Here is a 27,344-nt window from a genome sequence, read left to right on the forward strand (position 1 = left end):
AATTTGTCTAATTATTACTATTAGTTCTGGTTTTCAGAGCACTAGGAGCAGATGTCTGGGATAAATGGCTGAAGATGAAGCTGTTTTCTCATTAGTTTCTTTTGCAGCATTGAACCTAGCATTCTTAGACTACGCTAGAACTAGAACTGATCCAATCAGGGTTATTATCACAACAATGGAAACACAATATATAGAAATAAAAATATAATAAATGTATTAGCTTATATTCTTCACTCTACAACATAATTACACTGTTTTAAAATGTACTGACCAGTATCGGCGTATTCAGGTTTTTGATTAATCAACATCACTAAACTAATCCCTGTCAAAGGTGAGAAAAGTATCTCCATTCATTACTCTGTAGGTAGAAGTATAGATACTAGAGTTTAAAATACTTCAGTAGAAGTTGAAGCATCAACTCAAGCTTTTTACTCTTTAAGTAAAAGTATAAAAGTACTGGATTCAAAACTACTTAAAGTATAAAAGTAAATGTAATGTAAGGGGAAAATAATAAAGCCATTAAGAACAAAAGCTTAGGCCACGCCCACAGAGTCCTATAGTGCACTACACCCCCCCCCCCCTCCTTTTCCCAAAAACGCATTTTTTTATAAGCTATAATGACTATATTGTGCTATTAAAATGTTAGTGTTGAAAATATAATTTGGGATTTTGCACTAGGGTGTTCTCTGTTTCAGCTGCATCTATGCTGATTGTAAATGAATGTATTTTAGTAGAATGTAAATATATTAAAGAAGTTTAGTTTGTCTGGAGTTTGTCTGTAGCATAAAACCTGCTGCACTGTTTCACTGAAAACTGGACTTTCCAATAGGGTCCGGCTGCAGAGCTCCACTGTGACCCACCTCACGCGTGGGGACGGAAATGACGTGGTATGTGTATGGAGTATAAATGACATAAGTATAAATAAATAAATGCGCATACAAATAAACAAATAAATAAACATACACATAAATAATTGTATAGCTAAATAAATACATTACTAAATAAGTTTTTATTTATTGATTGATTGATGTATTTCTACATTTATTTATTTATATATTTCTGCATTTATTTATTTATTTCAACATTTGCCAGCTTATGTCGCTTTTTTGACCTCATTTAATAACAGTAATTATCAGACTCGCTCCAGTGGCTGGATCACCTGTCAGGTACCAAGAGTTTTTACTGAACTGAGAAAATCTGCTTTTAGCTACAGAGCAGCACCAGCGAGCTGGAATTCACTACAGGAAACGCTGAAGCTCAGCTCACTAGATCACTGAATCCTTTTGATATTAGTTTCTAATCACCATCAGAAAGCCTGATATTGTTTTAAATAAGTTTTTTTATTAGTTTTACTTTTTCTTATTATCATTTTTTTTACTTAATTTAATTTGTTTAAATTTATTTGATCATTTCTTATCATTTTTCTTTACTTTTACTATTAGTTTTTATACTTAATTGTTGATTGTTTCTTTTATTCGTCATTTATTATTATTTTGTTATCTACTGTTTTATTCCTTATTATTTAAAAATTCTTATTAAATGTTTTCAATACCTTTAAACTGTAAATTCTCGACAACGTCACCCTCAATTTATTCCCGAGTCATTTATTTCCACATTTCTTAATTTCTTCATGTATTTATTTCCACATTTCTTAATTTCTTCATGTATTTAATTATTTATTTCCACATTTCTTTCTTTATTTATTTCCACATTTCTTCATGTATTTATTTATTTATTTCCACATTTCTTCATTTATTTATTTCCACATTTCTTCATGTATTTATTTCCACATTTCTTAATTTCTTCATGTATTTATTTATTTATTTCCACAATTTTTAATTTATTTATTTTCACATTTCATTTCTTCATGTATTTATTTATTTCCACATTTCTTCATTCATTTATTTCTGTATTTGTGCATTTGTAAGTTAACCTTAACGGTTGCTTTTTTCTGATTTACCAGTTGACCAATCCTGCTTTAGAGCCAGGATAGGACCACCTACCTAATTAACATACAAATGCTGAATAAAGAAGTAAATAAAGAAATGTAAAAAAACAAAAAAACATCAAGAAATGTTTAAATAAATATATAAATGATGTTAAAATAAATAAATGAATAAATAATTTATTTAATAATAAATAATTATATATATATATATATATATAGAAACAGACCCAAATAAACTTATATGTGCATTTATTTATTTACACTTATGTCATTTTTGTCCTCCATAGAGCTACAGTTGTTTTACATTGAAAAATAGTTATGATGACTTGGACTGTTTATGTTTTTAAATCCATAAGCTTTACTTACCAGGGTAGACAGCTGAAGCTTTAGCTTTACCTCAGTTTAGTATAAAGACAATACAAGAAATTCTACGTGAAATTTATAGTGAAGTCATCCAAACTATGCAGTAAATAAAAGTAAAATTTTACTCATAATAAATTATATATGTTCTTCAGTCATGTAAGAGTTTTTTTTTATAAAGTTGTAATATTTGTACACATACAGAATAAAAAATATACATTATATTAATAAATAATTTATTTATAAAAAAATGTGGGCGTGTGCTCTGTGGGCGTGGCCACAGTGACGTCACTCCCAAATCCCTTAAAGTCTTCCTGGGTTGGATACTCTGGTGTATCCTAAACTGGGAGAAACTTAAAGGGGTGGGTTTGAGATGAAGAAATGAGAACACGATGCATATACTGTATTAAAATATGGAATTATCTTTATTAAATATAATACAAATAGTTTGATTATACACCAACCATCCATAATATTATGACCACTTCCTTATTTCCACACCCATTTCCAGTTTTTCAGCTGGTATGAGCTGGTATGGTGAAAGAAGGATAATTTTAATAAAGTATGTAGAGAAACAGATACAGGACTATAGTCAGTAATTATTATAGAAACTACAGAATAGCCTGTATAATGAGAATTAATAATAATGAATAATGAGTGCATAAACAAGGAAGTGGACATATTGTTATTGCATTTGCCTATGTATGTTTGTAACCCATTTGTAAACCAATGCACAAATTTCTTTTCTACTCATCAGAAATATAAAATATACTGATTTTAATGTTATCTAGGAATAAATCACTTTATATTTATATTATATTAATATTTCAGCACATCATTTACATTCATTGTCTAGAAATAACAATCACATCCGGTATAAACATTTAGTTTTGCAAAAAAGGAAATACCAGTGTAAACCATGTGTCTTATAGTAGTTTTATCACTTCTGTCCTGATGCACATTTGCAAAAAGTCAATATATACAGTTGTGGTCAAAAGTTTACATACACTTGTAAAAAAACATAATGTTATGGCTGTCTTGAGTTTTCAATAAGTTCTACAACTCTTATTTTTCTGTGATAGAGTGATCGGAACACATACATGTTTGTCACAAAAAACAGTCATAAAATTTGGTTCTTTCATAAATTTATTATGGGTCTGCTGAAAATGTCACCAAATCTGCTGGGTCAAAAATATACATACAGCAACATTAGTATTTGGTTACATGTCCCTTGGCCATTTTCACGGCAACTAGGCGCTTTTGGTAGCCATCCACAAGCTCCTGGCAAGCTTCAGGTCGAATTTTTGACCACTCTTCTTGACAGAATTGGTGCAGTTCAGCTAAATGTGATGGTTTTCTTGCATGAACCCGTTTCTTTAGCACTGTCCACATGTTCTCAATGGGGTTTAAGTCAGGACTTTGGGAAGGCCATTCTAAAACCTTAATTCTAGCCTGGTTTAGCCATTCCTTTACCACTTTTGATGTGTGTTTTGGGTCATTGTCTTGTTGGAACACCCAACTGCGCCCAAGACCCAACCTTCGGGCTGATGGTTTTAAGTTTTCCTGCAGAATTTGGAGGTAATCCTCCTTCTTCATTATCCCATTTACTTTCTGCAAAGAACCAGTTCCACTGGCAGCAAAACATCCCCAGAGCATAATACTACCACCACCATGCTTGACAGTAGGCATGGTGTTCCTGGGATTAAAGGCCTCACCTTTTCTCCTCCAAACATATTGCTGGGTGTTGTGGCCACACCTGTGTTCCATCAGCTTCCAAATCCTTGCAGACCTGCTTCTTGGTGATTCTTGGTTGACTCTTGACCATCCTGACCAATCTCCTCTCGGCAGCATGTGATAGCTTGCGTTTTCTTCCTGATCGTGGCAGTGACACAACTGTTCCATGCACTTTATACTTGCGTATAATTGTCTGCACATTTGCTCTTGGGACCTGTAGCTGCTTTGAAATGGCTCCAAGTGACTTCCCTGACTTGTTCAAGTCAATAATTTGCTTTTTCAGATCCACACTGAGTTCCTTTGACTTTCCCATTGTAGCTTTTGTATCTGAGTCTAATCACTGGGTCAAATGAGCCCTATTTAAATGGGCTCATGAGAAGTCAACAGCTGTAGTCAATCAGAATCACTTACAAGAAGTGAAGAGGCCATGACATGAAGCTAATTTGATTGACACAACTCGCTACATCACCAAAATTGACAAATTTTGTTGCTGTATGTATATTTTTGACCCAGCAGATTTGGTGACATTTTCAGCAGACCCATAATAAATTTATGAAAGAACCAAATTTTATGACTGTTTTTTGTGACAAACATGTATGTGTTCCGATCACTCTATCACAGAAAAATAAGAGTTGTAGAACTTATTGAAAACTCAAGACAGCCATAACATTATGTTTTTTTACAAGTGTATGTAAACTTTTGACCACAACTGTATATACGTCACTCAGAGGTGGTCTTTGCATAGAGGCATTGCTAGGCAACTGCCTTGGGCCCCTCCCACTGCAGCCCACTGTTGGGGCCCCCTGACTAGCTGCAAACTTCCCATAGGCCTACAGCTGGTAATTGGGGCCCTTTGGACAGTAATTCACAGATAGTGAGGTCATAAATGGTGATTCTTGTATGTTTAAAATGGAAACAAAGACAACACAATAAATTACAAAGAAATACAGTTCCGTCCACACCCCCTCTCTTTCCCGTTAAAATGGAATATTCCAGTCATGCCATGTGGCCATGCCGGTGAACGGCGGACACGCTGCTTGTGAAAGACGGAATTAAGGTGAAATTAAGTGTACAAGTGGGTTGTGAGCGAAGCCATGAAAAGAAAAAAGAAGGAAGAGGCTAAACTAAAAACAGATGCTCTTCCAAAACAGATTAGCTTTTTTAGTGTGTCAACACCACCGGACCCGAATGTTTTGGTGGAGGAGGAGGAGGTGCTGTTCTAGGGTTTATGACCCAACATCGGGATGGATGGTAACCAAGGCGGTGCCACGCCCACTTTTTTGTTTTTCCCGAAACATGCACTGACCTTCTTTAGGTCTCCTTCACCTAACACTTTAGCAGGGATTGTACGGAAAAAGATCAAATCAGGTATATAACTGATATGAATTAGAGTCAGGGATGAAAATTAAAATACCCCACTGCTATAAATATGCCTAATTGGCATATTATTATATTATTTATTATTATTATATTATTATTAGGATATTATTATTTATTTCTAGGTTACAGCTTGTCTTCGTTTTTATTCTACATGTCTGTATTAATTTTAAACATTTCATGTTATTCATGCAAATAGAATAAGCCTGCTGGTTGTGCGTTGGGAAACTTGCTCATTGTCAACCAGTGTTGGGCACCTTCATACCTGTCAAGTCTCCCGTTTTGGCCGGGAAACTACCGTATTTTACTCCTCGTTCCCGCCGTCCTCCCGTATTAGTACTTTCCCGTAAATTTCCCGTATTATATTGAAATTTAAAAAACTTTATTATTAAGGATACGGGGCACTGACCGCGGTGTGCCTCTAAACCAATCGTGGTGCCGGTTCAAGGAGAAAGTCCCGCCTTTCAGAAGAAACAGCCAATCAGCGGAGCGCAGAGGAGGGTCAGTGTGGGAAAGACCCAAACTGAACTGATCAGGGGTGGAGTGATCAAAAGAAAGAAGTATCAATTAAAGATTAGCAATTGTGTAGGTCCCTTAGGACTAATTTTTGCTGTCCTTTTAGTAAAACCTCATAATACTATTTTTTAGGTCACCAACAGTCATTTTGCAGAATTTGTGCACCCTTTGTTCAATTTAAAGGGTTTTTAATTTGGCTGTATTAAAAGAATGACATATGTAGGAATGTCCACAACATTTCAGTGTCAACAGAGGTAGACCTATCAGATTCTGATAATCTAATTGTAGTGTGTAAGTGGTTCAACTGTGGTTATTAAATAATTTATTTATAAAAAAATGTGGGCGTGTGCTCTGTGGGCGTGGCCACAGTGACGTCACTCCCAAATCCCTTAAAGTCTTCCTGGGTTGGATACTCTGGTGTATCCTAAACTGGGAGAAACTTAAAGGGGTGGGTTTGAGATGAAGAAATGAGAACACGATGCATATACTGTATTAAAATATGGAATTATCTTTATTAAATATAATACAAATAGTTTGATTATACACCAACCATCCATAATATTATGACCACTTCCTTATTTCCACACCCATTTCCAGTTTTTCAGCTGGTATGAGCTGGTATGGTGAAAGAAGGATAATTTTAATAAAGTATGTAGAGAAACAGATACAGGACTATAGTCAGTAATTATTATAGAAACTACAGAATAGCCTGTATAATGAGAATTAATAATAATGAATAATGAGTGCATAAACAAGGAAGTGGACATATTGTTATTGCATTTGCCTATGTATGTTTGTAACCCATTTGTAAACCAATGCACAAATTTCTTTTCTACTCATCAGAAATATAAAATATACTGATTTTAATGTTATCTAGGAATAAATCACTTTATATTTATATTATATTAATATTTCAGCACATCATTTACATTCATTGTCTAGAAATAACAATCACATCCGGTATAAACATTTAGTTTTGCAAAAAAGGAAATACCAGTGTAAACCATGTGTCTTATAGTAGTTTTATCACTTCTGTCCTGATGCACATTTGCAAAAAGTCAATATATACAGTTGTGGTCAAAAGTTTACATACACTTGTAAAAAAACATAATGTTATGGCTGTCTTGAGTTTTCAATAAGTTCTACAACTCTTATTTTTCTGTGATAGAGTGATCGGAACACATACATGTTTGTCACAAAAAACAGTCCATTGGCCATTTTCACGGCAACTAGGCGCTTTTGGTAGCCATCCACAAGCTCCTGGCAAGCTTCAGGTCGAATTTTTGACCACTCTTCTTGACAGAATTGGTGCAGTTCAGCTAAATGTGATGGTTTTCTTGCATGAACCCGTTTCTTTAGCACTGTCCACATGTTCTCAATGGGGTTTAAGTCAGGACTTTGGGAAGGCCATTCTAAAACCTTAATTCTAGCCTGGTTTAGCCATTCCTTTACCACTTTTGATGTGTGTTTTGGGTCATTGTCTTGTTGGAACACCCAACTGCGCCCAAGACCCAACCTTCGGGCTGATGGTTTTAAGTTTTCCTGCAGAATTTGGAGGTAATCCTCCTTCTTCATTATCCCATTTACTTTCTGCAAAGAACCAGTTCCACTGGCAGCAAAACATCCCCAGAGCATAATACTACCACCACCATGCTTGACAGTAGGCATGGTGTTCCTGGGATTAAAGGCCTCACCTTTTCTCCTCCAAACATATTGCTGGGTGTTGTGGCCACACCTGTGTTCCATCAGCTTCCAAATCCTTGCAGACCTGCTTCTTGGTGATTCTTGGTTGACTCTTGACCATCCTGACCAATCTCCTCTCGGCAGCATGTGATAGCTTGCGTTTTCTTCCTGATCGTGGCAGTGACACAACTGTTCCATGCACTTTATACTTGCGTATAATTGTCTGCACATTTGCTCTTGGGACCTGTAGCTGCTTTGAAATGGCTCCAAGTGACTTCCCTGACTTGTTCAAGTCAATAATTTGCTTTTTCAGATCCACACTGAGTTCCTTTGACTTTCCCATTGTAGCTTTTGTATCTGAGTCTAATCACTGGGTCAAATGAGCCCTATTTAAATGGGCTCATGAGAAGTCAACAGCTGTAGTCAATCAGAATCACTTACAAGAAGTGAAGAGGCCATGACATGAAGCTAATTTGATTGACACAACTCGCTACATCACCAAAATTGACAAATTTTGTTGCTGTATGTATATTTTTGACCCAGCAGATTTGGTGACATTTTCAGCAGACCCATAATAAATTTATGAAAGAACCAAATTTTATGACTGTTTTTTGTGACAAACATGTATGTGTTCCGATCACTCTATCACAGAAAAATAAGAGTTGTAGAACTTATTGAAAACTCAAGACAGCCATAACATTATGTTTTTTTACAAGTGTATGTAAACTTTTGACCACAACTGTATATACGTCACTCAGAGGTGGTCTTTGCATAGAGGCATTGCTAGGCAACTGCCTTGGGCCCCTCCCACTGCAGCCCACTGTTGGGGCCCCCTGACTAGCTGCAAACTTCCCATAGGCCTACAGCTGGTAATTGGGGCCCTTTGGACAGTAATTCACAGATAGTGAGGTCATAAATGGTGATTCTTGTATGTTTAAAATGGAAACAAAGACAACACAATAAATTACAAAGAAATACAGTTCCGTCCACACCCCCTCTCTTTCCCGTTAAAATGGAATATTCCAGTCATGCCATGTGGCCATGCCGGTGAACGGCGGACACGCTGCTTGTGAAAGACGGAATTAAGGTGAAATTAAGTGTACAAGTGGGTTGTGAGCGAAGCCATGAAAAGAAAAAAGAAGGAAGAGGCTAAACTAAAAACAGATGCTCTTCCAAAACAGATTAGCTTTTTTAGTGTGTCAACACCACCGGACCCGAATGTTTTGGTGGAGGAGGAGGAGGTGCTGTTCTAGGGTTTATGACCCAACATCGGGATGGATGGTAACCAAGGCGGTGCCACGCCCACTTTTTTGTTTTTCCCGAAACATGCACTGACCTTCTTTAGGTCTCCTTCACCTAACACTTTAGCAGGGATTGTACGGAAAAAGATCAAATCAGGTATATAACTGATATGAATTAGAGTCAGGGATGAAAATTAAAATACCCCACTGCTATAAATATGCCTAATTGGCATATTATTATATTATTTATTATTATTATATTATTATTAGGATATTATTATTTATTTCTAGGTTACAGCTTGTCTTCGTTTTTATTCTACATGTCTGTATTAATTTTAAACATTTCATGTTATTCATGCAAATAGAATAAGCCTGCTGGTTGTGCGTTGGGAAACTTGCTCATTGTCAACCAGTGTTGGGCACCTTCATACCTGTCAAGTCTCCCGTTTTGGCCGGGAAACTACCGTATTTTACTCCTCGTTCCCGCCGTCCTCCCGTATTAGTACTTTCCCGTAAATTTCCCGTATTATATTGAAATTTAAAAAACTTTATTATTAAGGATACGGGGCACTGACCGCGGTGTGCCTCTAAACCAATCGTGGTGCCGGTTCAAGGAGAAAGTCCCGCCTTTCAGAAGAAACAGCCAATCAGCGGAGCGCAGAGGAGGGTCAGTGTGGGAAAGACCCAAACTGAACTGATCAGGGGTGGAGTGATCAAAAGAAAGAAGTATCAATTAAAGATTAGCAATTGTGTAGGTCCCTTAGGACTAATTTTTGCTGTCCTTTTAGTAAAACCTCATAATACTATTTTTTAGGTCACCAACAGTCATTTTGCAGAATTTGTGCACCCTTTGTTCAATTTAAAGGGTTTTTAATTTGGCTGTATTAAAAGAATGACATATGTAGGAATGTCCACAACATTTCAGTGTCAACAGAGGTAGACCTATCAGATTCTGATAATCTAATTGTAGTGTGTAAGTGGTTCAACTGTGGTTATTTTAGATTTTTTGTAAACCTGTCTTAAAATGTAAGGGATACTGAACCTCGGTTGGGCTGGTGGGACGGCTTTAAGCGGACGGATGAAAATATCCCTTATTTTTAAATCCAAAACTTGACAGGTATGCACCTTACTTTGAAAAAGTAATCAGTTATATTTACTAGTTACTAACGGTGTTACCCCCCTATAAAAGTTACTAGTCACCAGTAAAAGTAACTATTGACTTACTTTAAATTATGTAAATTTTATTGTTATTAGAAAAATAACAAAAGAAAATAAACCCAAAATGTTGACAAAAATATAATCTAACGAATTTCAAAACATAGAAACGAAAAACGTTAAAATGGTATTAATACAACATAATATAATATAACAGCTGGATCAAACAGTTTACTGTCAGTCACAAGGAAAGCGCGCGCGGCATTGCGATAAAAAAAAAACTTTTTAATAAATAAGGTCCTATCAAGTGAAATAAAATATATGGTATTAAAATATATTAAATTCACATATTTATTGATAAGAGAAATCAGGCAAAATGCTCCGTGAGTCACTGCGCTGCGCTCTCTCTCTCTCTCTTTTTCAGCGCGGAGCTGAATTCAGCGCGAGGCTAGAAATAATTTGAAAACTCAGTTTAGTTCAATAAATTAAGATGAGTGAGGACCTGTAAAGTTAATTAAATATTGTCAAATATAAAGGATAGGTTGAGGTTTTGGGGAGCTGTTTCAATTATTTGAAACTGAAACTAACTGAAACTGATATTATTCTGCACACTATTAGATAGCTTTTGATTGTGTTTTAAATTAGTTTTTATTTTATATTAATTTTTTATTCATTGTAAATATTTTTAGTATTTTATTGATCAAACAGTAAAAAGTACAATTAGCATTGAAAGCTTCAATTTTTTAAAACTATTTTTTTAAATAAATGTTTTCCTTTTTGCCATACAATGGTGTTCTATCGGAAACTTGTTTCTCGCATATTAATGTTGATGGGCCCCCTAGCGAAATTCGCCTTGAGCCCCGAAATTGCTAAGTCCGCCACTGATGTCACTGAAATACAGATTTCATATTAAAAGTCAGCTCCCATATACTGATTAAAGAGCTCATTGTAATAATATCTAGGAAAAAATCAATTTATATTTACCTCAGCACATCATTAACATTTATTGTCTAGAAACAACAATCAGATGATACAAACATTTAGGTTTGTGTAAAATAGAAAATACCAGTGTAAACTATGCATCTAAGGGTAGTTTTATCACATTTGTCCTGATGGACATTTGCAAGAAATAATTACATATATATCTGTAGATCTATAGGCGAGCTGTCAATTGTGCACCATGCAGCTTGACTTTGGGCGTTTCAATGTGTCTTTGCTATTGTAACAACAGGAAAAGTACACCTTGTGTTACACTCCCCGAGCCCAGGGTCAGTGTAAGCAAATTAAATACCTGTAAACAGGGTGAAAAGGATGAGACACGAGGAAACGTGGCTTCTCTGTTCAGCAGCTTCTCAAGTCTCTTTTTATTAAACAACAGCAGTTTCTTACTTTTATAGTCTCTGTCTCGTGTTTTTAATATTAATTACTGGTATCAATAATATGAATTGAACATAAAAGAAAAGAATATAAAATATAGCCGTACATATACAGTTATATGGACTAGAGGTGTGCCAAAAAATCGATTCACATAAGAATCTTGATTCTCATTTACTACGATTCAGAATCGATTTAAAATGTCCCAAAATCGATTCTGAGGGGCGGGTTTTAGACTGATTTTGGGCTGGGTATTTTTGTTGGACCTGGCAACCCTGGGGATAGGGCTTGTCCCTTCAAACGGAGATCTTCCGGACACACACAGAGCGTAGGTGTTTGAGAATCACCGGTAAGATGGCAGAACAAGCACTATATTACCTTAGATTAACGTGTAGTTTCAATGTTTTATGGCAGAATGCTTCATAACAAGCATAAAAAAGATCGCTAGTAGTTAGTTTCAGTAACTGTTAGCTAGCTAACTAGCTAACTTTCCAGTTCCACCTTAAATAACGCTACAGGTGGCAGCGGGCTGCAGCATTTAAGGCGGAACGGAAAAATAACAATAAGCTAATCAGAGCTAATTTCAGCTCCTCATCACAGAGGAATGGACAATATGAATTAATTTCTCCACCTCCTGCCCCCTTTCTGAAGAAATACAACGACCTTAAATTAACTAGTTAATCAGCAGCTGCTCCTGAACTTTAGCGCTTCACTGCTATCATCACATCAGCCCAGCAGCGTCACCTACACACCACCGCTAGTAGCCTGGTAATAAAGCAGTGTTATTTATTATTTATTTATTGTTCATTAACGTCATTGTGATATCCCAGTGATTTCTCTGTCACTGAGGACCCACATTCCTGCACATTTTATTGTTTTTGTAACACATTACTTGCTCCAGGACCAGTGTATATTATGGAGGGTTTTTTTTCAATAAGATTCATAAGCCAGAAGCAGAAATTTTTATAATTCAAATCGTTTTGAATCAAAAATCGATTTTGAATCGAATCGTGGCCCCCAAAATCGGAATCGAATCGAATCGTGAGATAGTAAACGATTCCCACCCCTAATATGGACACATTCATATATAAAATATACATTTAACACAAAATATATGCATATATAGATACATCTCTTAAACTACATCATGAATATCATGTATACTAAAGGCTAATGATACTTTATAGCCCAACTGAACATATTCCTTAGTACTAAAGGCTTAATAGGACATTCCTTCCCCACTGTAGCTTACTTAGTGATACAGTGCAATATTTAAACACTTTTAGAGCATAAAGTTAACACATAACACATCAGCAGATACCCCTTTTATGTGTTAAGAGCTTTACAGAAATATATATATGTTGTGTCTGTAAAAATATATTTATAAAGTCACACGAGTAGAGAGATGTTCAGATGCCAACAGGCTAACATGCTTAGGAAAATATCTAGAGGACAAAAACACACTAGTAATACAAACTGAGGTAAGTAAGACTAACATACTGCCTTTTAACTGTTATTAGATAAAAAATATATAATCAAAAACAGGCAAATTTTGCTGCAGTTTCAATTTATACAACCAAAGAACCATAAAAAAAAATAATGAAAATGAAATGCCAAGGAGTATTGCTTTAAAACACCAACACTAACACAGCCACCATTTTCTGATCTCCAACACCATTTTCTAGACAAAGGTCTAACAGATTTATGAACTTCTACTGTGCTCAAACTTAACTCATATGTAAAAAATATGTGTTTATACAGTCTACAGACCGACTTAGTGTAGATTTTGTGTACTTTTACCACATTTCTCACCTGTAAACAGGGTGAAAAGGATGAGACACTTCAGCACCTTCTCAAGTCTGAGAAGCAGAGCTGCTAGCTGCAGTAGATATCAAACGCCACAGTGCACCCTACTGGACATCATAGGCAACAACAACATCTGATTTGAGCTTTCACAGCAGAAGTTCATAAGGTAGCAACAATAACAAAAAAAATAATTACAAATGTGACCATCACTTGGTGGGCGTCACACTTGCATGTCTCAACAGCACAAAAAGAATGATTCTCTAATTCACGAATTATCTTAATTAGTTATGGGAGTGTTTTGGACGTTATATTTAATAAACCTATCAGTGTATCACTTGCCATTCCCTTTAAGAGCCAGGTGCACTCAGACTTTGGCACATTGCTATCTTAATGTCGCATCTAAAACCTGGACGTTTAATCATTTCAGTTCTTCGTCTGTGCTGCACAATTTAACGACTGATCCCGAACAAATCACAAACCCAGCGTAGAGCGGCTGAGTGAAGGTGGTCTGGACTCTGTGGATGAGGGTCATGGTATCAGAGATGCTGTAGAAGGACAGAGTTCCTGCCCTGTGATCCACATACACTCCTACTCTAGAGGAGATGGGCAGCGCCAGGATCTCGGCTTCTGATTTACCGTGTCTGAACGAGTAACCGGAGGGAGAGCAGAACAGCCGCCATGACTGATCGCTTTGTCCCAACAGACACTCGATACTTTTCCCCTTCCTGCTGATGCTTTTATACGCCACAGCTACCGAAACCCCTGTAGATCCTCTCCAGTCCACCTCCCAGTAGCAGCGTCCGCTCACACACTCTCTACACAGAACCTGCAGGTAATAGCTGAACCTCTTAGGATGGTACGGAAGTGTCTGTGCTTTATCACTGCAGATCACCACTCTGTTCTTCTCAGACAGGTGGAGGTGCTGATTTGCTGTCATGGGATCCAGTGTGAGCCTGTAGTAATCTGGTAAAAAAATATATATATAATATAATAATCCTTTGTATTTCCTTTGGTGCATTGTCCCTCTCACAGAAGATATACACACAATATACACTGATAGGGTCTATCTAAGTGCTAGCTCTTTCTCCACTCAGAGGTGAGTATTATCGGCCTGTGGCCTGCTGCTTACCCGGGCTAGCACTGCTGGAGCAGCATTAGCTGCTAACCACGCTTTCAGACTGTAGTCTGTGCATTTACAGTGTTAAAACAAGCTACTGGTTCCTCAGTGTAGTGCTTTCAGGTGGCATTAGCTGCTAACCACAGCTAGAGCTAGCGGTTAATTTCTAATGCTGCTGCACCCAGCCTTAGTGGAAATCTGGAAATCTAAATCTAAGCTTACTGTAAATAAACAGAAGTGCTTTACTCACCCAAATAAACAGATTTCAGGAGAGAAATCCCATGAATTAGAAGGGAAACATGGCAACACCCCTGTTCCTTTCTAGTGTCAGATAATGTGCCTTACAATCGGGTGTGCCTTATGTCTGAAATTAGCCCAGAATATATAGAGTTTATTGATAGTGCGCCTTATAATGCAAAAAATACGGTATCATTACCCTTTTATGATGTAGTCCTGATTCACACATCACACTGTGGATCAAGGAATACATTCTAACTACCCACTCCTCACTCACAAGATAACACCTCACAACTTACAGAGATGTGAACATTCCCAAGCTATCCCCAGGGAAAATACTACAGGATTAATGTATTTACTGTTGTCCCATGATTTCTGACACATCAGTTTTAAGAGAAAAAATAAAGTACAAACATTATGTACTTTACTTGCAATATTGCACTCTTCCAAAATACAGATATTATTAAATTGTAAAATATGCAGATGCACGCATTGCTTTTGACATATAAGGTATACAGAAGGTACCCTGTGATTTACATTTGTTACAAATGTTTTACAATAATTCCATGCATTTCCTGAATATGTTTATATGAAGTGAAGAGAAGCTTACACTGTAGAAAGTCCTTTCTGCTTTGAGGTTCAGGAAGAGGAATAATCTGGATTTCCTTCACTGTGGAAACAGTTTAACAGTTGTTTTAACTCAGCAAGACTCAGTGTTTGCTTTTGTAAATGTGTTTCACATGTATACAGTTTGTTACATGTTGTATATAAAATTTACATCTTTATTCTATTAAATTTCACATGTAGGACTTTATAAACAGAGCATTATCATAAGACAATTCCCCGCAGAATGTTAAGAATAATTTAGATCACTTTATCATGCTGTGCTTCTTAGAGATTCTTCGATTGCAGTGTATAATATGGAAATCAGCCTCAGCCACATGTGCCAACACCCCGGTTGCTGAGTATAATATTGTGGCGCAGAAGAGGAAGGATGACCCGTGAGACTCATGGTAATTGCTCACTAGCTCATTTTATTAAACAGGCTTGCCACTTACTTACAGTCTTTAACAAGACTAGGAGAGCTAAACCAACTCTACCCAAATAGGCTACCAACAGAACCAAGTGACTAAACTCACTACTCACTTACTTTATGGTGAGTGCCCTAACCGGCACCCATCTGCATGGCCCCTCCCCATACCCTAGGTTACGGGGGAGATACCAACTACGTAGGCTAGAGCAACACAGCACACATAGCACAACAGAACACATAAGGCCACACACACAGAAGAACAGAACATGCCTACAGGCAGCCACACACACAACCCAGAGCCGCCACAATATGGCAATCAGCCTCAGCCACATGTGCCAATTCCCCGGTTGCTGGGTATAATATGGGAATCAGCCTCAGCCACATGTGCCAATACCCCGGTTGCTGAGTATAACATGGGAATCAGCCTCAGCCTCAGCTAGGTATAATTTGGCATTTAGCCTGAGCCACATGTGCCAATATCCCGGTTGCTGAGTATAATATGGGAATCAGCCTCAGCCACATGTGCCTACACCTCAGTTGCTGAGTATAATATGGTATTCAGCTTGAGCCATATGTGCCAATACCCCAGTTGCTGAGTATAATATGGCAATCTGTGTGCTAATATGGAAATCTGTGTGCCAACACCTAGTTGCTGAGTATAATATGGTTTATAAGTTGCAGAGCAATCGCCAAGTGGTGCTAAATCTCATCATGTTATCTGGGTTCTTTTAGCAATAGTCATGTAACTGATTGATTGAATTGATTTAAATGAGTAAACACCATGCAGTAGTCTACCTCCACTTGCTGTCTTCTCAAACTCCTCACAACAGAAGTCTTCTACTTTGTCCCTCAGCCGAGACACAGACTCCACAACCTCCTCAAATGAGAGGAAAGGACTGATAGTGACTGTGGGTAAATCTGATGATACTGGCTGTGCCAAAAGAGACTGGAAACTCTGCAAAGAGACAAGGAGATTTAAAGACATCAAAGACAAAGAGAAAAGATGCATTATCTGGCCGTGTCATCAGGGAAGAAAAAAAATCCATTGATGGAATAACCTGGTCTATATTTAGTATATTCAGGTATTCAGGTCAGCTGACCTCATTCTTTCAGCACATACTGTTGCTGAACCCAGACCTGCAGACCAACTGCAGCATTAACCCCACATCATTTGGAGTTACATAAAATCTGACTTTACCAGGGACTTAAACACAGCTTACCTGAACAAAATGAATGGTGTCATCGGTCTGTGAGAGCTTCTCCAGATCAGCATCTCTCCTCTTCAGCTCTGTGATCTCCTGCTCCAGTCTCTTCAGACGTTCTTCAGCTCGACTCACTGCAGCTTTCTCCTGATCTCTGATCATCTGCCTCACCTCAGAGCGTCTTCTCTCAATGGAGAGGATCATCTCAGTGAAGATCTTCTCACTGTCCTCCACTGCTGTCTGAGCAGAGCGCTGGTAGTGGAATCACAGAGAGAGGAGAATGTTAAAAACAGCCCATTTACATCAGTGAAAACACTACCACTGAGACAGCAGGAATAAATTACAGTAAAAATATTTCAGACCACGACTTTTAGATTTAATCACTATCAATATGACTTGCCTTTCTTCTCCACAGCATACTAGTTTAAATTTAGACAAATACTGTGTAAAAATACATTTAATATTTACTCTGAATTAACCCATTATTACACATATATGTTATACTGTTTTCTTTGAAGTTAGGTGTGGGAGATATATAACTTAATATATAATGTTGTATAATTGAAACATGTACAGGAATTCCTTGTCCACCATATCATCTTGGGATAACAGATAACCCTGTTTCTTTAAGAAAGTAACTTTTGAAATCAGTGGCAATCTTTACACTGAAGACACTGGCTACTAATTAATAACATTAATTTCATCTAATATTTATTATATTATCTCCATACTGAGCCTAAAGAGGTAAAGATTGAGCTTTAGTCCACCCTGTAGGGTAAAATATCCTCATAATTAAAAACGTTGAAAGTAAAAATGCATCTTTCAGACAGAACAAAAACAGTCACTCATAACAATTCAACACAATTGCAGCTCTAGATCAACCACATTTCCTTCAAATGCCAATTTTCACTATAACTACACCATGTCACTGTTCACCTAGTCATGAAGCTTGCCATAATAGAGTGGATAATTGCATTAGAAAAAATGAAAAGTGAGACAAAAAATTATGTTCCTCAAAGAGTTTTTTAAAAATCAGATCTTTATTCTTCTACTTATTTAAAAAATTACCTTGTGATTCTCCACAGCCTCTATTAACTCCTGAAGCTCCTTCTCTCTCTCCTGTATTCTCTTTGGAAAAAAGCTTCTGCCAAATGTAATGTAATGTAATGTAATGTAATGTAATGAATTTGGCCTCAACAAAGGTGTTCAATAACCCAACATGCACCTTTTTCACTCCGTGCTCATGTTGAAACAAGTGAGGCTGGGGGTACGCTTCAAAACTGAATGATTCAGAATATCCATAAGTTTCAATGGCAGCATCTGTGTGGTTAACTAACCTCATACACCAACCTGAATTAATGGTGAAAGTTGTCGAAAAATGAGCAGAAAATAAGTGCAAGATTCCCCAGGTTGTTTTTTAATAAAAGGCTACAGTAACTGGACATGAAACATAGCTAGGTAATCACTTTTGTTTGCTGTAATGAAAACTCACATGTTAGCTTGCTTGCTAGCTAGTTAGGTATTAAGTAACTTAGTGACTAGAAAAATACCCTGTAGTTCGTCTTACTATAGTCCTCCTTAAAGGCTTCACTCAACTATTTATCCAGGCAAATAATATAGCCACAGCATCCCTATCCTCTCCTGGTTTTTATCTGGTACTCCCTTCTGGTCCACTCCAACTTCTTCTGCAGAAATGAAAATGAATGTTAATACTTCTACTTACAGTAGAGTTTAGATTCTCTGCCTGAGCCCGAACCGAACCAGAACTCGGGCCCGGTTTGGTCCAGCTTTGCTTATTTTGGCTCAGTTTGATTTGGCCCTTCTTTTCGCAGTTTGGCCTGGATTTGGTTTGGGACAGTTTGGTCCAAGTTGACACAGTTAAACCTGGGTTTGACCCAGTTTGGCCTGTTTGATGCAGTTTGGACTGGTTTGATCCAGTTTCCTACATTGATATTTGTATAGGTTAAGCAATGAGGGATAACAGAATTAAAGAGTGCTAATGGTTGCAAAGTGTCATGTCATAAACATGTGAGCAAGGTAGAAATTATATTTAAATGTTTGTTTGGAGGAGGGTGCTTCAGGTGTGTTCATCCCCCGAAAAGTTTCGGTCATGTTATATAAACCAAAGTGGCAGAATTCCAATGATTGTAGTATGTAAACTGATGGTTAAGTTTAGTCAGGGTGTGGCATGAAAACTTCTTAAACGTTGTGAGGTGTTTATTGTAAGTGAAGTTCAACACTGGCCAGAGGGCTCATGGCTTTCTTTAGGAATGTGGAACATGTAGTCAAACCTGTTCATTAAGATACCAGCAAACACATCTCTACTGGATTCACTGCAGTGGAAAAATAAACTTAATGTGTTTCCTTGATGTGCTTTCTTCTTTTCTTTTGCTTAAAGAAATCTCTGTAAAGATAATAGAAAATTTTTTACAGTAATTTCCACACGCCCCCCCTCCCCCACACTCCAGCAAGAACATAGCAGACGTATGTAGCCTAGTATGAAGATGATCCGTGCAGAGACTCAAGAGAACTCCAGACAAACTCCAGTCCAACTAAACTTTAACTTTAATATATTTACATTCTACTAAAATACATTCATTTACAATCAGCATATATGCAGCTGAAACAGGGAACAACCCAGTGCATCCCAAATTATATTATCAACATTAACATTTTAATGTAGCATTATAGTCATTATGGCTTTTAGAAAAATGTGTTTTGGGGAGGGGGGTAGTTGGGGGTAATAAAGCCTGCTCAGTGTATCTGGCCTCACAGATAGAGATTAATAAAAAAAATAATCCTAGAGCTCTCTTTAGTGTTATTTCCAAATTAACTAAAAACCAGGCAGGTACTGAACCTCAGATTCCAGCCACTCAGACCAGCAACGCTTTTATGGACTTCTTCGGGTTAAAAATCAACAGATAAATAGCACATCCTCTCTGTCATCTGGTGTGGCTGATATAGAACAAAACTCAGTTACTTAAGTAAGGTTGGAAGTCTTTATAAACCACTTCCACAGCTAGAAATAGAGAAAATTATCTCCTCTTCAAACAGCACAGCCTCCACACTTGATGCAGTCCCCGCAAAATTACTAAAACAGGTACTACCAGATATAATTAAACCTCTGTTAATTATAGTAAACTCATCACTCACCCTGGGGCATGTACCCACAGCCTTTAAAATAGCAGTAATTAAACCTCTGATCAAGAAACCAAATCTTGATCCTAGTGTAGTGTCTAACTATAGACCTATTTCAAACCTACCCTTTATTTCTAATATTCTAGAAAAAAGCTGTGGCCCAACAATTTTACTCTTACCTGCAAAGAAACCAGATCTATGAAAAATTCCAATCTGGATTTAGGCCTTATCAGTTGTAAAAGACACTATATAAATAAATTTGGTTTGATATGATTTGATGTGAGCAAGGTAGAATGGTAATTATAGGGTGCTAGTTTGGAAGGGCCCTTCAGGTGTGTTCCTCACCCCTAAAGTTAGTTATTTTAATAATATCACTAAATTCTGTCATGTTATATAAACTAACATGCCATATTTCCAATGATTGCAGAATGTAAACTGATGGTTAAGTTTAGTCAAGTTTAGTGTGGCATTAAAACTTCGTATACGTTGTGAGGTGTTTATTGTAAGGGAAGTTGCCAGAGGGCTCATGGTTTTCTTTAGGAATGTGGAACATGTAGTCAAACCTGTTAGATAAGATACCAGCTAACACATCTCTACTGGATTCACTGCAGTGGAAAAATAATCTTCATGTGTTTCCTTGATGTGCTTTTCTTTTTTCTTTTAAATAACTCTCTGTGAAGATAAAAAAATGATTTACAGTACTGCATTTATCTCCTTATCTAGTACAGGTCTGGTAGAAAAATAAATGTAATATTACCTGTTTTTAGCTCTTTCCACGGCAGCTGAAAGTATCTCATAATACTACTATTACTACTACTACTACTACTACTACTACTACACACACACACACACACAAAGTGAGTTGAAAGTCACTACTAAACTAGATAAATCAGTTCAGAATCTTGTGTTATATATTTAACAATGTTATTTTACTACTACTTAGTAATAATCTGAACTGAAGGGCTGTATTATTTATAATAACATAAATATCAGATCAGTATTGGCTAAAACTCAGCAATAAGAGGCTCGAGTAGCTGAACAGACTTAAGTCCTGTCTCTGTGTCTCTTTCGTTAATGCTCAGGACCCCACAGGACTGCAGTAACACTGATTAGCATGGTGGTGGTGTATGAGGTGTTAGTGGGTGTTGTGCTGGTAGGAGTGGATCAGACACAGCAGTGCTGCTGGAGTTTTTAAAAACACTCCTGCAGCTCTGAAAGGGCTTGTTAATGAGCTGATTATTTTGGGTGTTTGAGAGGTTCAAGCCTCCAATGTTGGGTTCTTGAACAACTTTGTTGAGGCCAAATTCCATCTGATTGTTGTGTCTTATCTTGTCTACTCTTCTGAATATTCGGTGCAATTACACATTCTCACCAGAGAGGTCTCCAAATCCCCAAATCTCACAAACGTGCAGTATGTCTCTTTAAGTGAGAGTGAAAGTAAAATCTGATCATTTCCTGGATTACCTGCAGGGTGTGTGAGTGTGAATCGGTGTGTGTCGTGTCTGGATCTACAGTTTTGTCATTAATGTAAGTTTTCCTGAGTCTCTACAATAGTTCCTGTTCGAGTCAGACAGTGTGAGTATTGTTATCTTGGCTAATAAGAAGAATTACAGGATAGTTCTGTTCACTTCTCTCCAACAGAGAACCAGGAAACAAAATCTTCACACTGTAAAATGGCAGAAGCCAATGTTTCACTGGCTCAGGATGAGTTCAGCTGTTCAGTCTGCCTGGATCTCCTGAAGGATCCAGTGACTATTCCCTGTGGACACAGTTTCTGTATGGTGTGTATTAACAAGTGCTGGGATGAGGAGGATCAGAAGGAGATCTACAGCTGCCCTCACTGCAGACACACCTTCACCTCAAGACCTGTCATGAGTAAAAACACCATGCTGGCTGAGGTGGTGGAGAAACTGAAGAAGACGAGACTCCAGGCTGCTCCTCCTGATCACTCTTCTGCTGATCCTGAAGATGTGGAGTGTGATTTCTGTACTGGGAGAAAACACAAAGCCGTCCAGTCCTGCCTGGTGTGTCTGGCCTCTTACTGTGAAGCTCACCTCCAGCCTCACTACCAATCTCCAGCCTTTAAGAAGCACAAGCTGGTCAAAGCCTCCAGACGACTCCAGGAGCAGATCTGCTCTCAGCACGATAAACTGCTGGAGGTTTACTGTCGCACCGACCAGCAGTGTATCTGCAAGCTGTGTACCATGGATGACCATAAAGGACATGATACAGTGTCACTTAAAGCAGAAAGATCTGAGAAACAGGTAAGTGTGTAAATGGAGTAGCTACTCCAGATTATAGGACCTAATACCTTCACCTGTCCCATGACATGTGGCATTTTATTTTTTAATTAATGTGTTTTGTTGGCTGGTTTATTTGCAGAAGCAGGTGGTGGAAACACAGAGGAAATACAAGGAGAGAATCCAGCAGAGAGAGAAGGAGCTTCAGGAGTTAACAGAGGCTGTGGAGACTCACAAGGTGATTTTTTAAATAAGTAGAAGAATAAAGATCTGATTTCTCCCATTAAGGGTAATTATTTAATTACTTAACTAAAGGTGTCCTCATTTTTAAAATGTCATTTAAAGTCACATTTTATTTTAGTTTTAGTCATCAACTATCAAAATTAAATAATCTTTACAGCTTCATGAGTTAAGAAAAGCCACAGCATGAAGTTTGGGTTTATGCAATATTTTACGTAATATTATTGGCTGGTTGCAAATAAAAAATATGACTACTGATAAACTCTGATGTTCCTCAGTAATCAGATTATGAAGTGCATGTAAATCCACTTATTGATGTGAATGAACTGCTCCTAACATTCTCCTCTCTCTGTGATTCCACTACCAGCGCTCTGCTCAGACAGCAGTGGAGGACAGTGAGAAGATCTTCACTGAGATGATCCTCTCCATTGAGAGAAGACGCTCTGAGGTGAGGCAGATGATCAGAGATCAGGAAAAAGCTGCAGTGAGTCGAGCTGAAGAACGTCTGAAGAGACTGGAGCAGGAGATCACAGAGCTGAAGAGGAGAGATGCTGATCTGGAGAAGCTTTCATTCACAGAGGATCACATCCATTTCCTCCAGGTAACAGACACTGTTTTTCTCCCCAAATACAAAGTTTATTTTAGACTGTTTGCACCATCTTTTTAATGTGATCTATATCTGATATTAGTCTGAACAGTTTTTAAACTGAAGCTCATGCACTAAAGAGCAGAGCTTCACATGAAGTTTCAGTTTCACCAGTGACTGAAAGATGAGCTTAACAGAGAATGAGTTCCAGCTCACTGTAAAAAAGGGCATGTTGTTTGGCCACACCCTCCCCTTTAATGTCTGTCCTTTATCTTTTTTGTTTAAACAATTTAAATTTTTTTATTTTATTTTTATGCTGCAGCACCACCATCTGTTGGCTGTGTTCAGCAATTTGATTGGATATATCTTTAAAGACAGAGCGGTTGTGATGTGTACTATTTAATTCAGTATGAACAGAGACATCAGTCCAAATGTTTATGGGGTCTGTTATCTCTCTATCACACCAATGAATCCCTCATTAACTGCTGTCGCCATTTTCCCTTATGCTCAATGTAAGTTTTGACGTAAATGTTGCTGTCTTGGATATTAGATATGTATCAGATTTCAATAATAGATCCTTTTTGCCTTTCACACTGTCTCATACATAATTAATCTGAATCTTTTATGACTATTAAGATCAGATTTAGGCCAGATTTTACCTGATTCAATTTAATATAAATATGATTTAGAAATTGTTGAAGGTATTATGTGTTTGTTTTTTTCTACATGTAGAGTTTTCAGACTCTCTCAGCTCCTCCTGGATCTTCAGCATCACCTGCTTTTACTCTCAGTCCTCTCAACACTTTTGAAGTTGTTTTGAAGTCTGTTTCTCAGCTGAGAGTAAAACTAGACGAATTCTGGAAAGGGGAATTTGAGAAGACATCAGCTGCAGGTATATTAAATAAATCTCATCCCATTTTCTATGTAAATATATGAAATGATAAGTCCATAAATAATCATTCTCCACTCAGTACCTCATAATGACAAAGTAAAAACAATTTAGGATTTTTTAAAAAGTAAAAGAGTGTGAAGAGTTTCAGAATGCACTGTAGGTTCTTCTCTAAATCCTGATGAAGTGGTCAGTAGTTTCTGGACTGAAGTGGTTGAGACTGTATATAAGGTGTGACTTTATTGTGATTGAAAGTCCAGGTAGGGTAGATTAAGACTCTACATCTACATGGAGAGAAAATCCAGTATTAGATTATTTTAATGTTGTAGTAAATGTACAGAGGGAACAGAAGCTCAGTGACGCTGTGTAGTAACTGTGTACATTTTCCTGTAGTGAAGAAAGTGCAGATCATTCTTCCTCCTGAACCCAAAAGCAGAGAAGAGTTTCTGCAGTGTAAGTCCAGCCCTTTCTCTTTCTCTCTCTCTCTCTCTCTCTCTCTCTCTCTCTTTCTCTTTCTCTCTCTCTTTAACCCTTTCATTCTCACACACTCTCAGAAATAACACCACAATGTACAAATACACAAAGTTTAATCTGACATTTATACGTCTATATTAAATAATTAACTGTTATATTTCAACTGCTTACGTACAAACTTTATAAAAAACACCAACATTCCTTATAAACTTTGATTTAGTGATAATGGCCTATCATAGTTTTGTATTTATTTAGATAAAACACAAAATTTCTGTTTTATAATAAAAACAATGAACATTTTACTACAAATCTGCAATTATTATACAACTCAATCGATTTTCTGTATAATAGATTAAAAAATGAGTATATTTTCTGAATTAGCGACTGTACTGAATCTCTGTGCAATAGTGAGCACTTGTATCCAGGCTGTTTCAGAGGCAAAGTGAACATGGAAAATTTTAAAATGCCCCAATCAAACACCAAACAACAAAGAACAGTAATTTTAAAGTGCATCTACAAGCATAACCAAAAACGTTCAGAAATGTATTGTTTTCTGAGATTTGTGACTAAACTGCAAATCACTTTCACCAATCTTTCCCCAAATATAGTCTCTGATCATTTTCTTTATTTATACTGATAAACTTCTTTATTTATACTGTAAAGTTCTACACAATTCTGGACAGTTCTGAAAACTTCTTGATAGTTCTCACAGTTCCAGAAGCTTCTGGAAGTCTTTAGTATACTCAGCACTTTATATTTCACAAATATTCATAAAAATACATCAGTTTCAGATATGATTGTGCCAACCACTAAAGCAAAACCTATATTTTGTATATTCTATTTCTATTGTATTCTTTTATTTTATCTTATTTTATCTATATATCTATTTTAATAACAGCTCTTGGTTGTAAACTGGATCGTAAGATCACAATTTCGTTCCACCTCATGTACCACATGTGATGCGAATGACAATAAAATCTCCTTGAATCCTTGAAATTTTCTGGGGAATAAAGACCTTTTTATTTTTTAAAGAATTAGGAAAACACACTTAACACCTGAGAACAAAAATATACATAAAATTGTTATGTTGTGTAATTGAATAATAATGAGAATAAATCTTTCTTTAACATAATCCAACACTTTTCATAGATGCTTCCAGTATGTTCTCTGGTTATTTCAGTTTTAGGGGCTGTTTTTAGATTATTTTCTAAAAGCTGATGGGTTTTCTCTCTCTTTCAGATTCCTGTCAGCTCACACTGGATCCAAACACAGCCCATAAACTCTTCCTCCTGTCTGAGAGGAACACAGTGGTGACCCGCAGCGACACATTCCAGCCATATCCTGACCATCCAGACAGATTTGATAGATGGGCTCAGGTTCTGTGTAGAGAGAGTGTGAGTGGACGCTGCTACTGGGAGGTTGAGTGGAGAGGAGATGAATGGGTTGATATAGCAGTGTCTTATAAAAGCATCTCCAGGAAGGGAGGAGGCTGGGAGTGTGGGTTTGGATTTAATGGTCAGTCTTGGAGATTGTCCTGTGATTCCTCCAGATACACATTCAGATACAATAACAGAAAAACTGAAATCTCCAGAGTGCCCGTCTCCTCTAGAATAGGAGTGTATGTGGATCACAGGGCAGGAACTCTGTCCTTCTACAGCATCTCTGATACCATGACCCTCATCCACAGAGTCCAGACCACCTTCACTCAGCCGCTCTACGCTGGGTTTGGGTTGGGCTCCGACTCATCAGTAAATCTTTTACTTTCAGCAAAATAGATGAACATGCAGAACAAAGAGAAGAGCTGGATGAGATCAGATAAGAACTGCAGAATCTAGACTGTAGAGCTGATCAAATAAAGTTATAATAGTGCTGGGAGATATTGTTAATATAAATAATCATAATTCTGAACGGTAATTACGTCTGTCCCAGATTAGAACTGCAGGTACATTTCCTGTATGGAAAGATTTATTCAGATTTAGCGTTAAATAGTTTAAACCGTTTATATCATTAACAGAGCTCACAGTAACAGAGTTCATATTTAAACTTCATATTACAGAATTTTATTAATTTTTAACACATTATCATTTATTATAAACTGAATGAAAGATCACAATAAAATGTTTAAATTATTGTACTGTTGTTTTATCTTAACATTTTTATATTTAAACAAAGAGAGAGGAAATCTGTGTGTTAATGCTTTAACTTTAATTTTACAATTAATGTAATATCAAAAGGAAAGAACAAAATATATACAACATATAGTCAAATATAATATAAAATATACATTTAACTTACTGTACACTACACACATTAACTTACACTATGAAACACAGTTTTACAATATTGCACTGTTGATTGTAGCTTAAATTTAATATATTTATCATCGCTGTCACATAAAAACATTATATCTCTAAAGTAGCAACTTTACATTTCTATTTGCCCTTTCATCAGGAAATATTGACACAGTATGAAGATAAAGTATAAACATAAGATACAGTAGACATAAGGTTTTTGTGTTACAGCAGTTTTAAACTAATTAATCTAATATATGTGCTTCTATGTTGAGTTAATTTATTTGAGCATTTTATCATTTAATTCTACACAGATCTCTGTATTAATTTGATTTTATTTGTAATGTACTCCGATTGTATTCCTGTAATCTTGTAATGTTGTGGGGTATATCTTATAAATAATAAAGTGGGAGCTGAAAGCTCAGAACAGAGGATCTAATCTGTCTAATTATTACTATTAGTTCTGGTTTTCAGAGCACTAGGAGCAGATGTCTGGGATAAATGGCTGAAGATGAAGCTGTTTTCTCATTGGTTTCTTTTGCAGCATTGAACCTAGCATTCTTAGACTACGCTAGAACTAGAACTGATCCAATCAGGGTTATTATCACAACAATGGAAACACAATATATAGAAATAAAAATAAAAATATAATAAATGCATTAGCTTGTATTCTTCACTGTACAACATAATTACACTGTTTTAA

The 27,344-nt window shown here is 36.8% G+C and overlaps 3 protein-coding genes across 3 annotated transcripts in view; 1 reads left to right on the forward strand and 2 right to left on the reverse strand.

The window, feature by feature from the left end:
* Positions 1–27,344, reverse strand: part of LOC125780508 (tripartite motif-containing protein 16-like) — a 112,038-nt gene that overhangs the window by 36,620 nt on the left and 48,074 nt on the right. The window lies entirely within an intron of this gene.
* LOC125803950 (tripartite motif-containing protein 16-like) lies at positions 13,613–19,102 on the reverse strand. Its single transcript, XM_049482765.1, has 6 exons — positions 19,091–19,102; positions 17,852–17,911; positions 16,802–17,035; positions 16,377–16,536; positions 15,159–15,218; positions 13,613–14,157 (listed from the first exon to the last, which is right to left on the reverse strand). Exons 1-6 carry the CDS (start codon positions 19,100–19,102, stop codon positions 13,613–13,615), a joined length of 1,071 nt encoding a protein of 356 aa, XP_049338722.1.
* On the forward strand, positions 21,512–26,371 carry LOC125803814 (tripartite motif-containing protein 16-like). The gene is made up of 6 exons (XM_049482108.1): positions 21,512–22,185; positions 22,304–22,399; positions 22,769–23,002; positions 23,720–23,879; positions 24,270–24,329; positions 25,590–26,371. Exons 1-6 carry the CDS (start codon positions 21,595–21,597, stop codon positions 26,123–26,125), a joined length of 1,677 nt encoding a protein of 558 aa, XP_049338065.1. The 5' UTR covers positions 21,512–21,594; the 3' UTR covers positions 26,126–26,371.

Source organism: Astyanax mexicanus, chromosome 8 (genome assembly GCF_023375975.1).
Source record: "Astyanax mexicanus isolate ESR-SI-001 chromosome 8, AstMex3_surface, whole genome shotgun sequence".
NCBI lineage: Eukaryota > Metazoa > Chordata > Actinopteri > Characiformes > Acestrorhamphidae > Astyanax > Astyanax mexicanus.

Bases quoted from the DNA above. Each gene is read 5' to 3' on its own strand.
- LOC125803950 (XM_049482765.1), bottom strand. The intron at 15,219-16,376 runs GTAGACTACTGC...CTGTTTCCACAG, and splicing joins TGAGAAGACAGCAAGTGGAG to TGAAGGAAATCCAGATTATT. The intron at 14,158-15,158 runs GTAAGCTTCTCT...TTTTTTTACCAG, and splicing joins CAGAAAGGACTTTCTACAGT to ATTACTACAGGCTCACACTG.
- LOC125803814 (XM_049482108.1), top strand. From the start codon at position 21,595: ATGGCAGAAGCCAATGTTTCACTGGCTCAGGATGAGTTCAGCTGTTCA. The intron at 23,003-23,719 runs GTAACAGACACT...TTCTACATGTAG, and splicing joins ATCACATCCATTTCCTCCAG to AGTTTTCAGACTCTCTCAGC. The intron at 23,880-24,269 runs GTATATTAAATA...ATTTTCCTGTAG, and splicing joins TGAGAAGACATCAGCTGCAG to TGAAGAAAGTGCAGATCATT.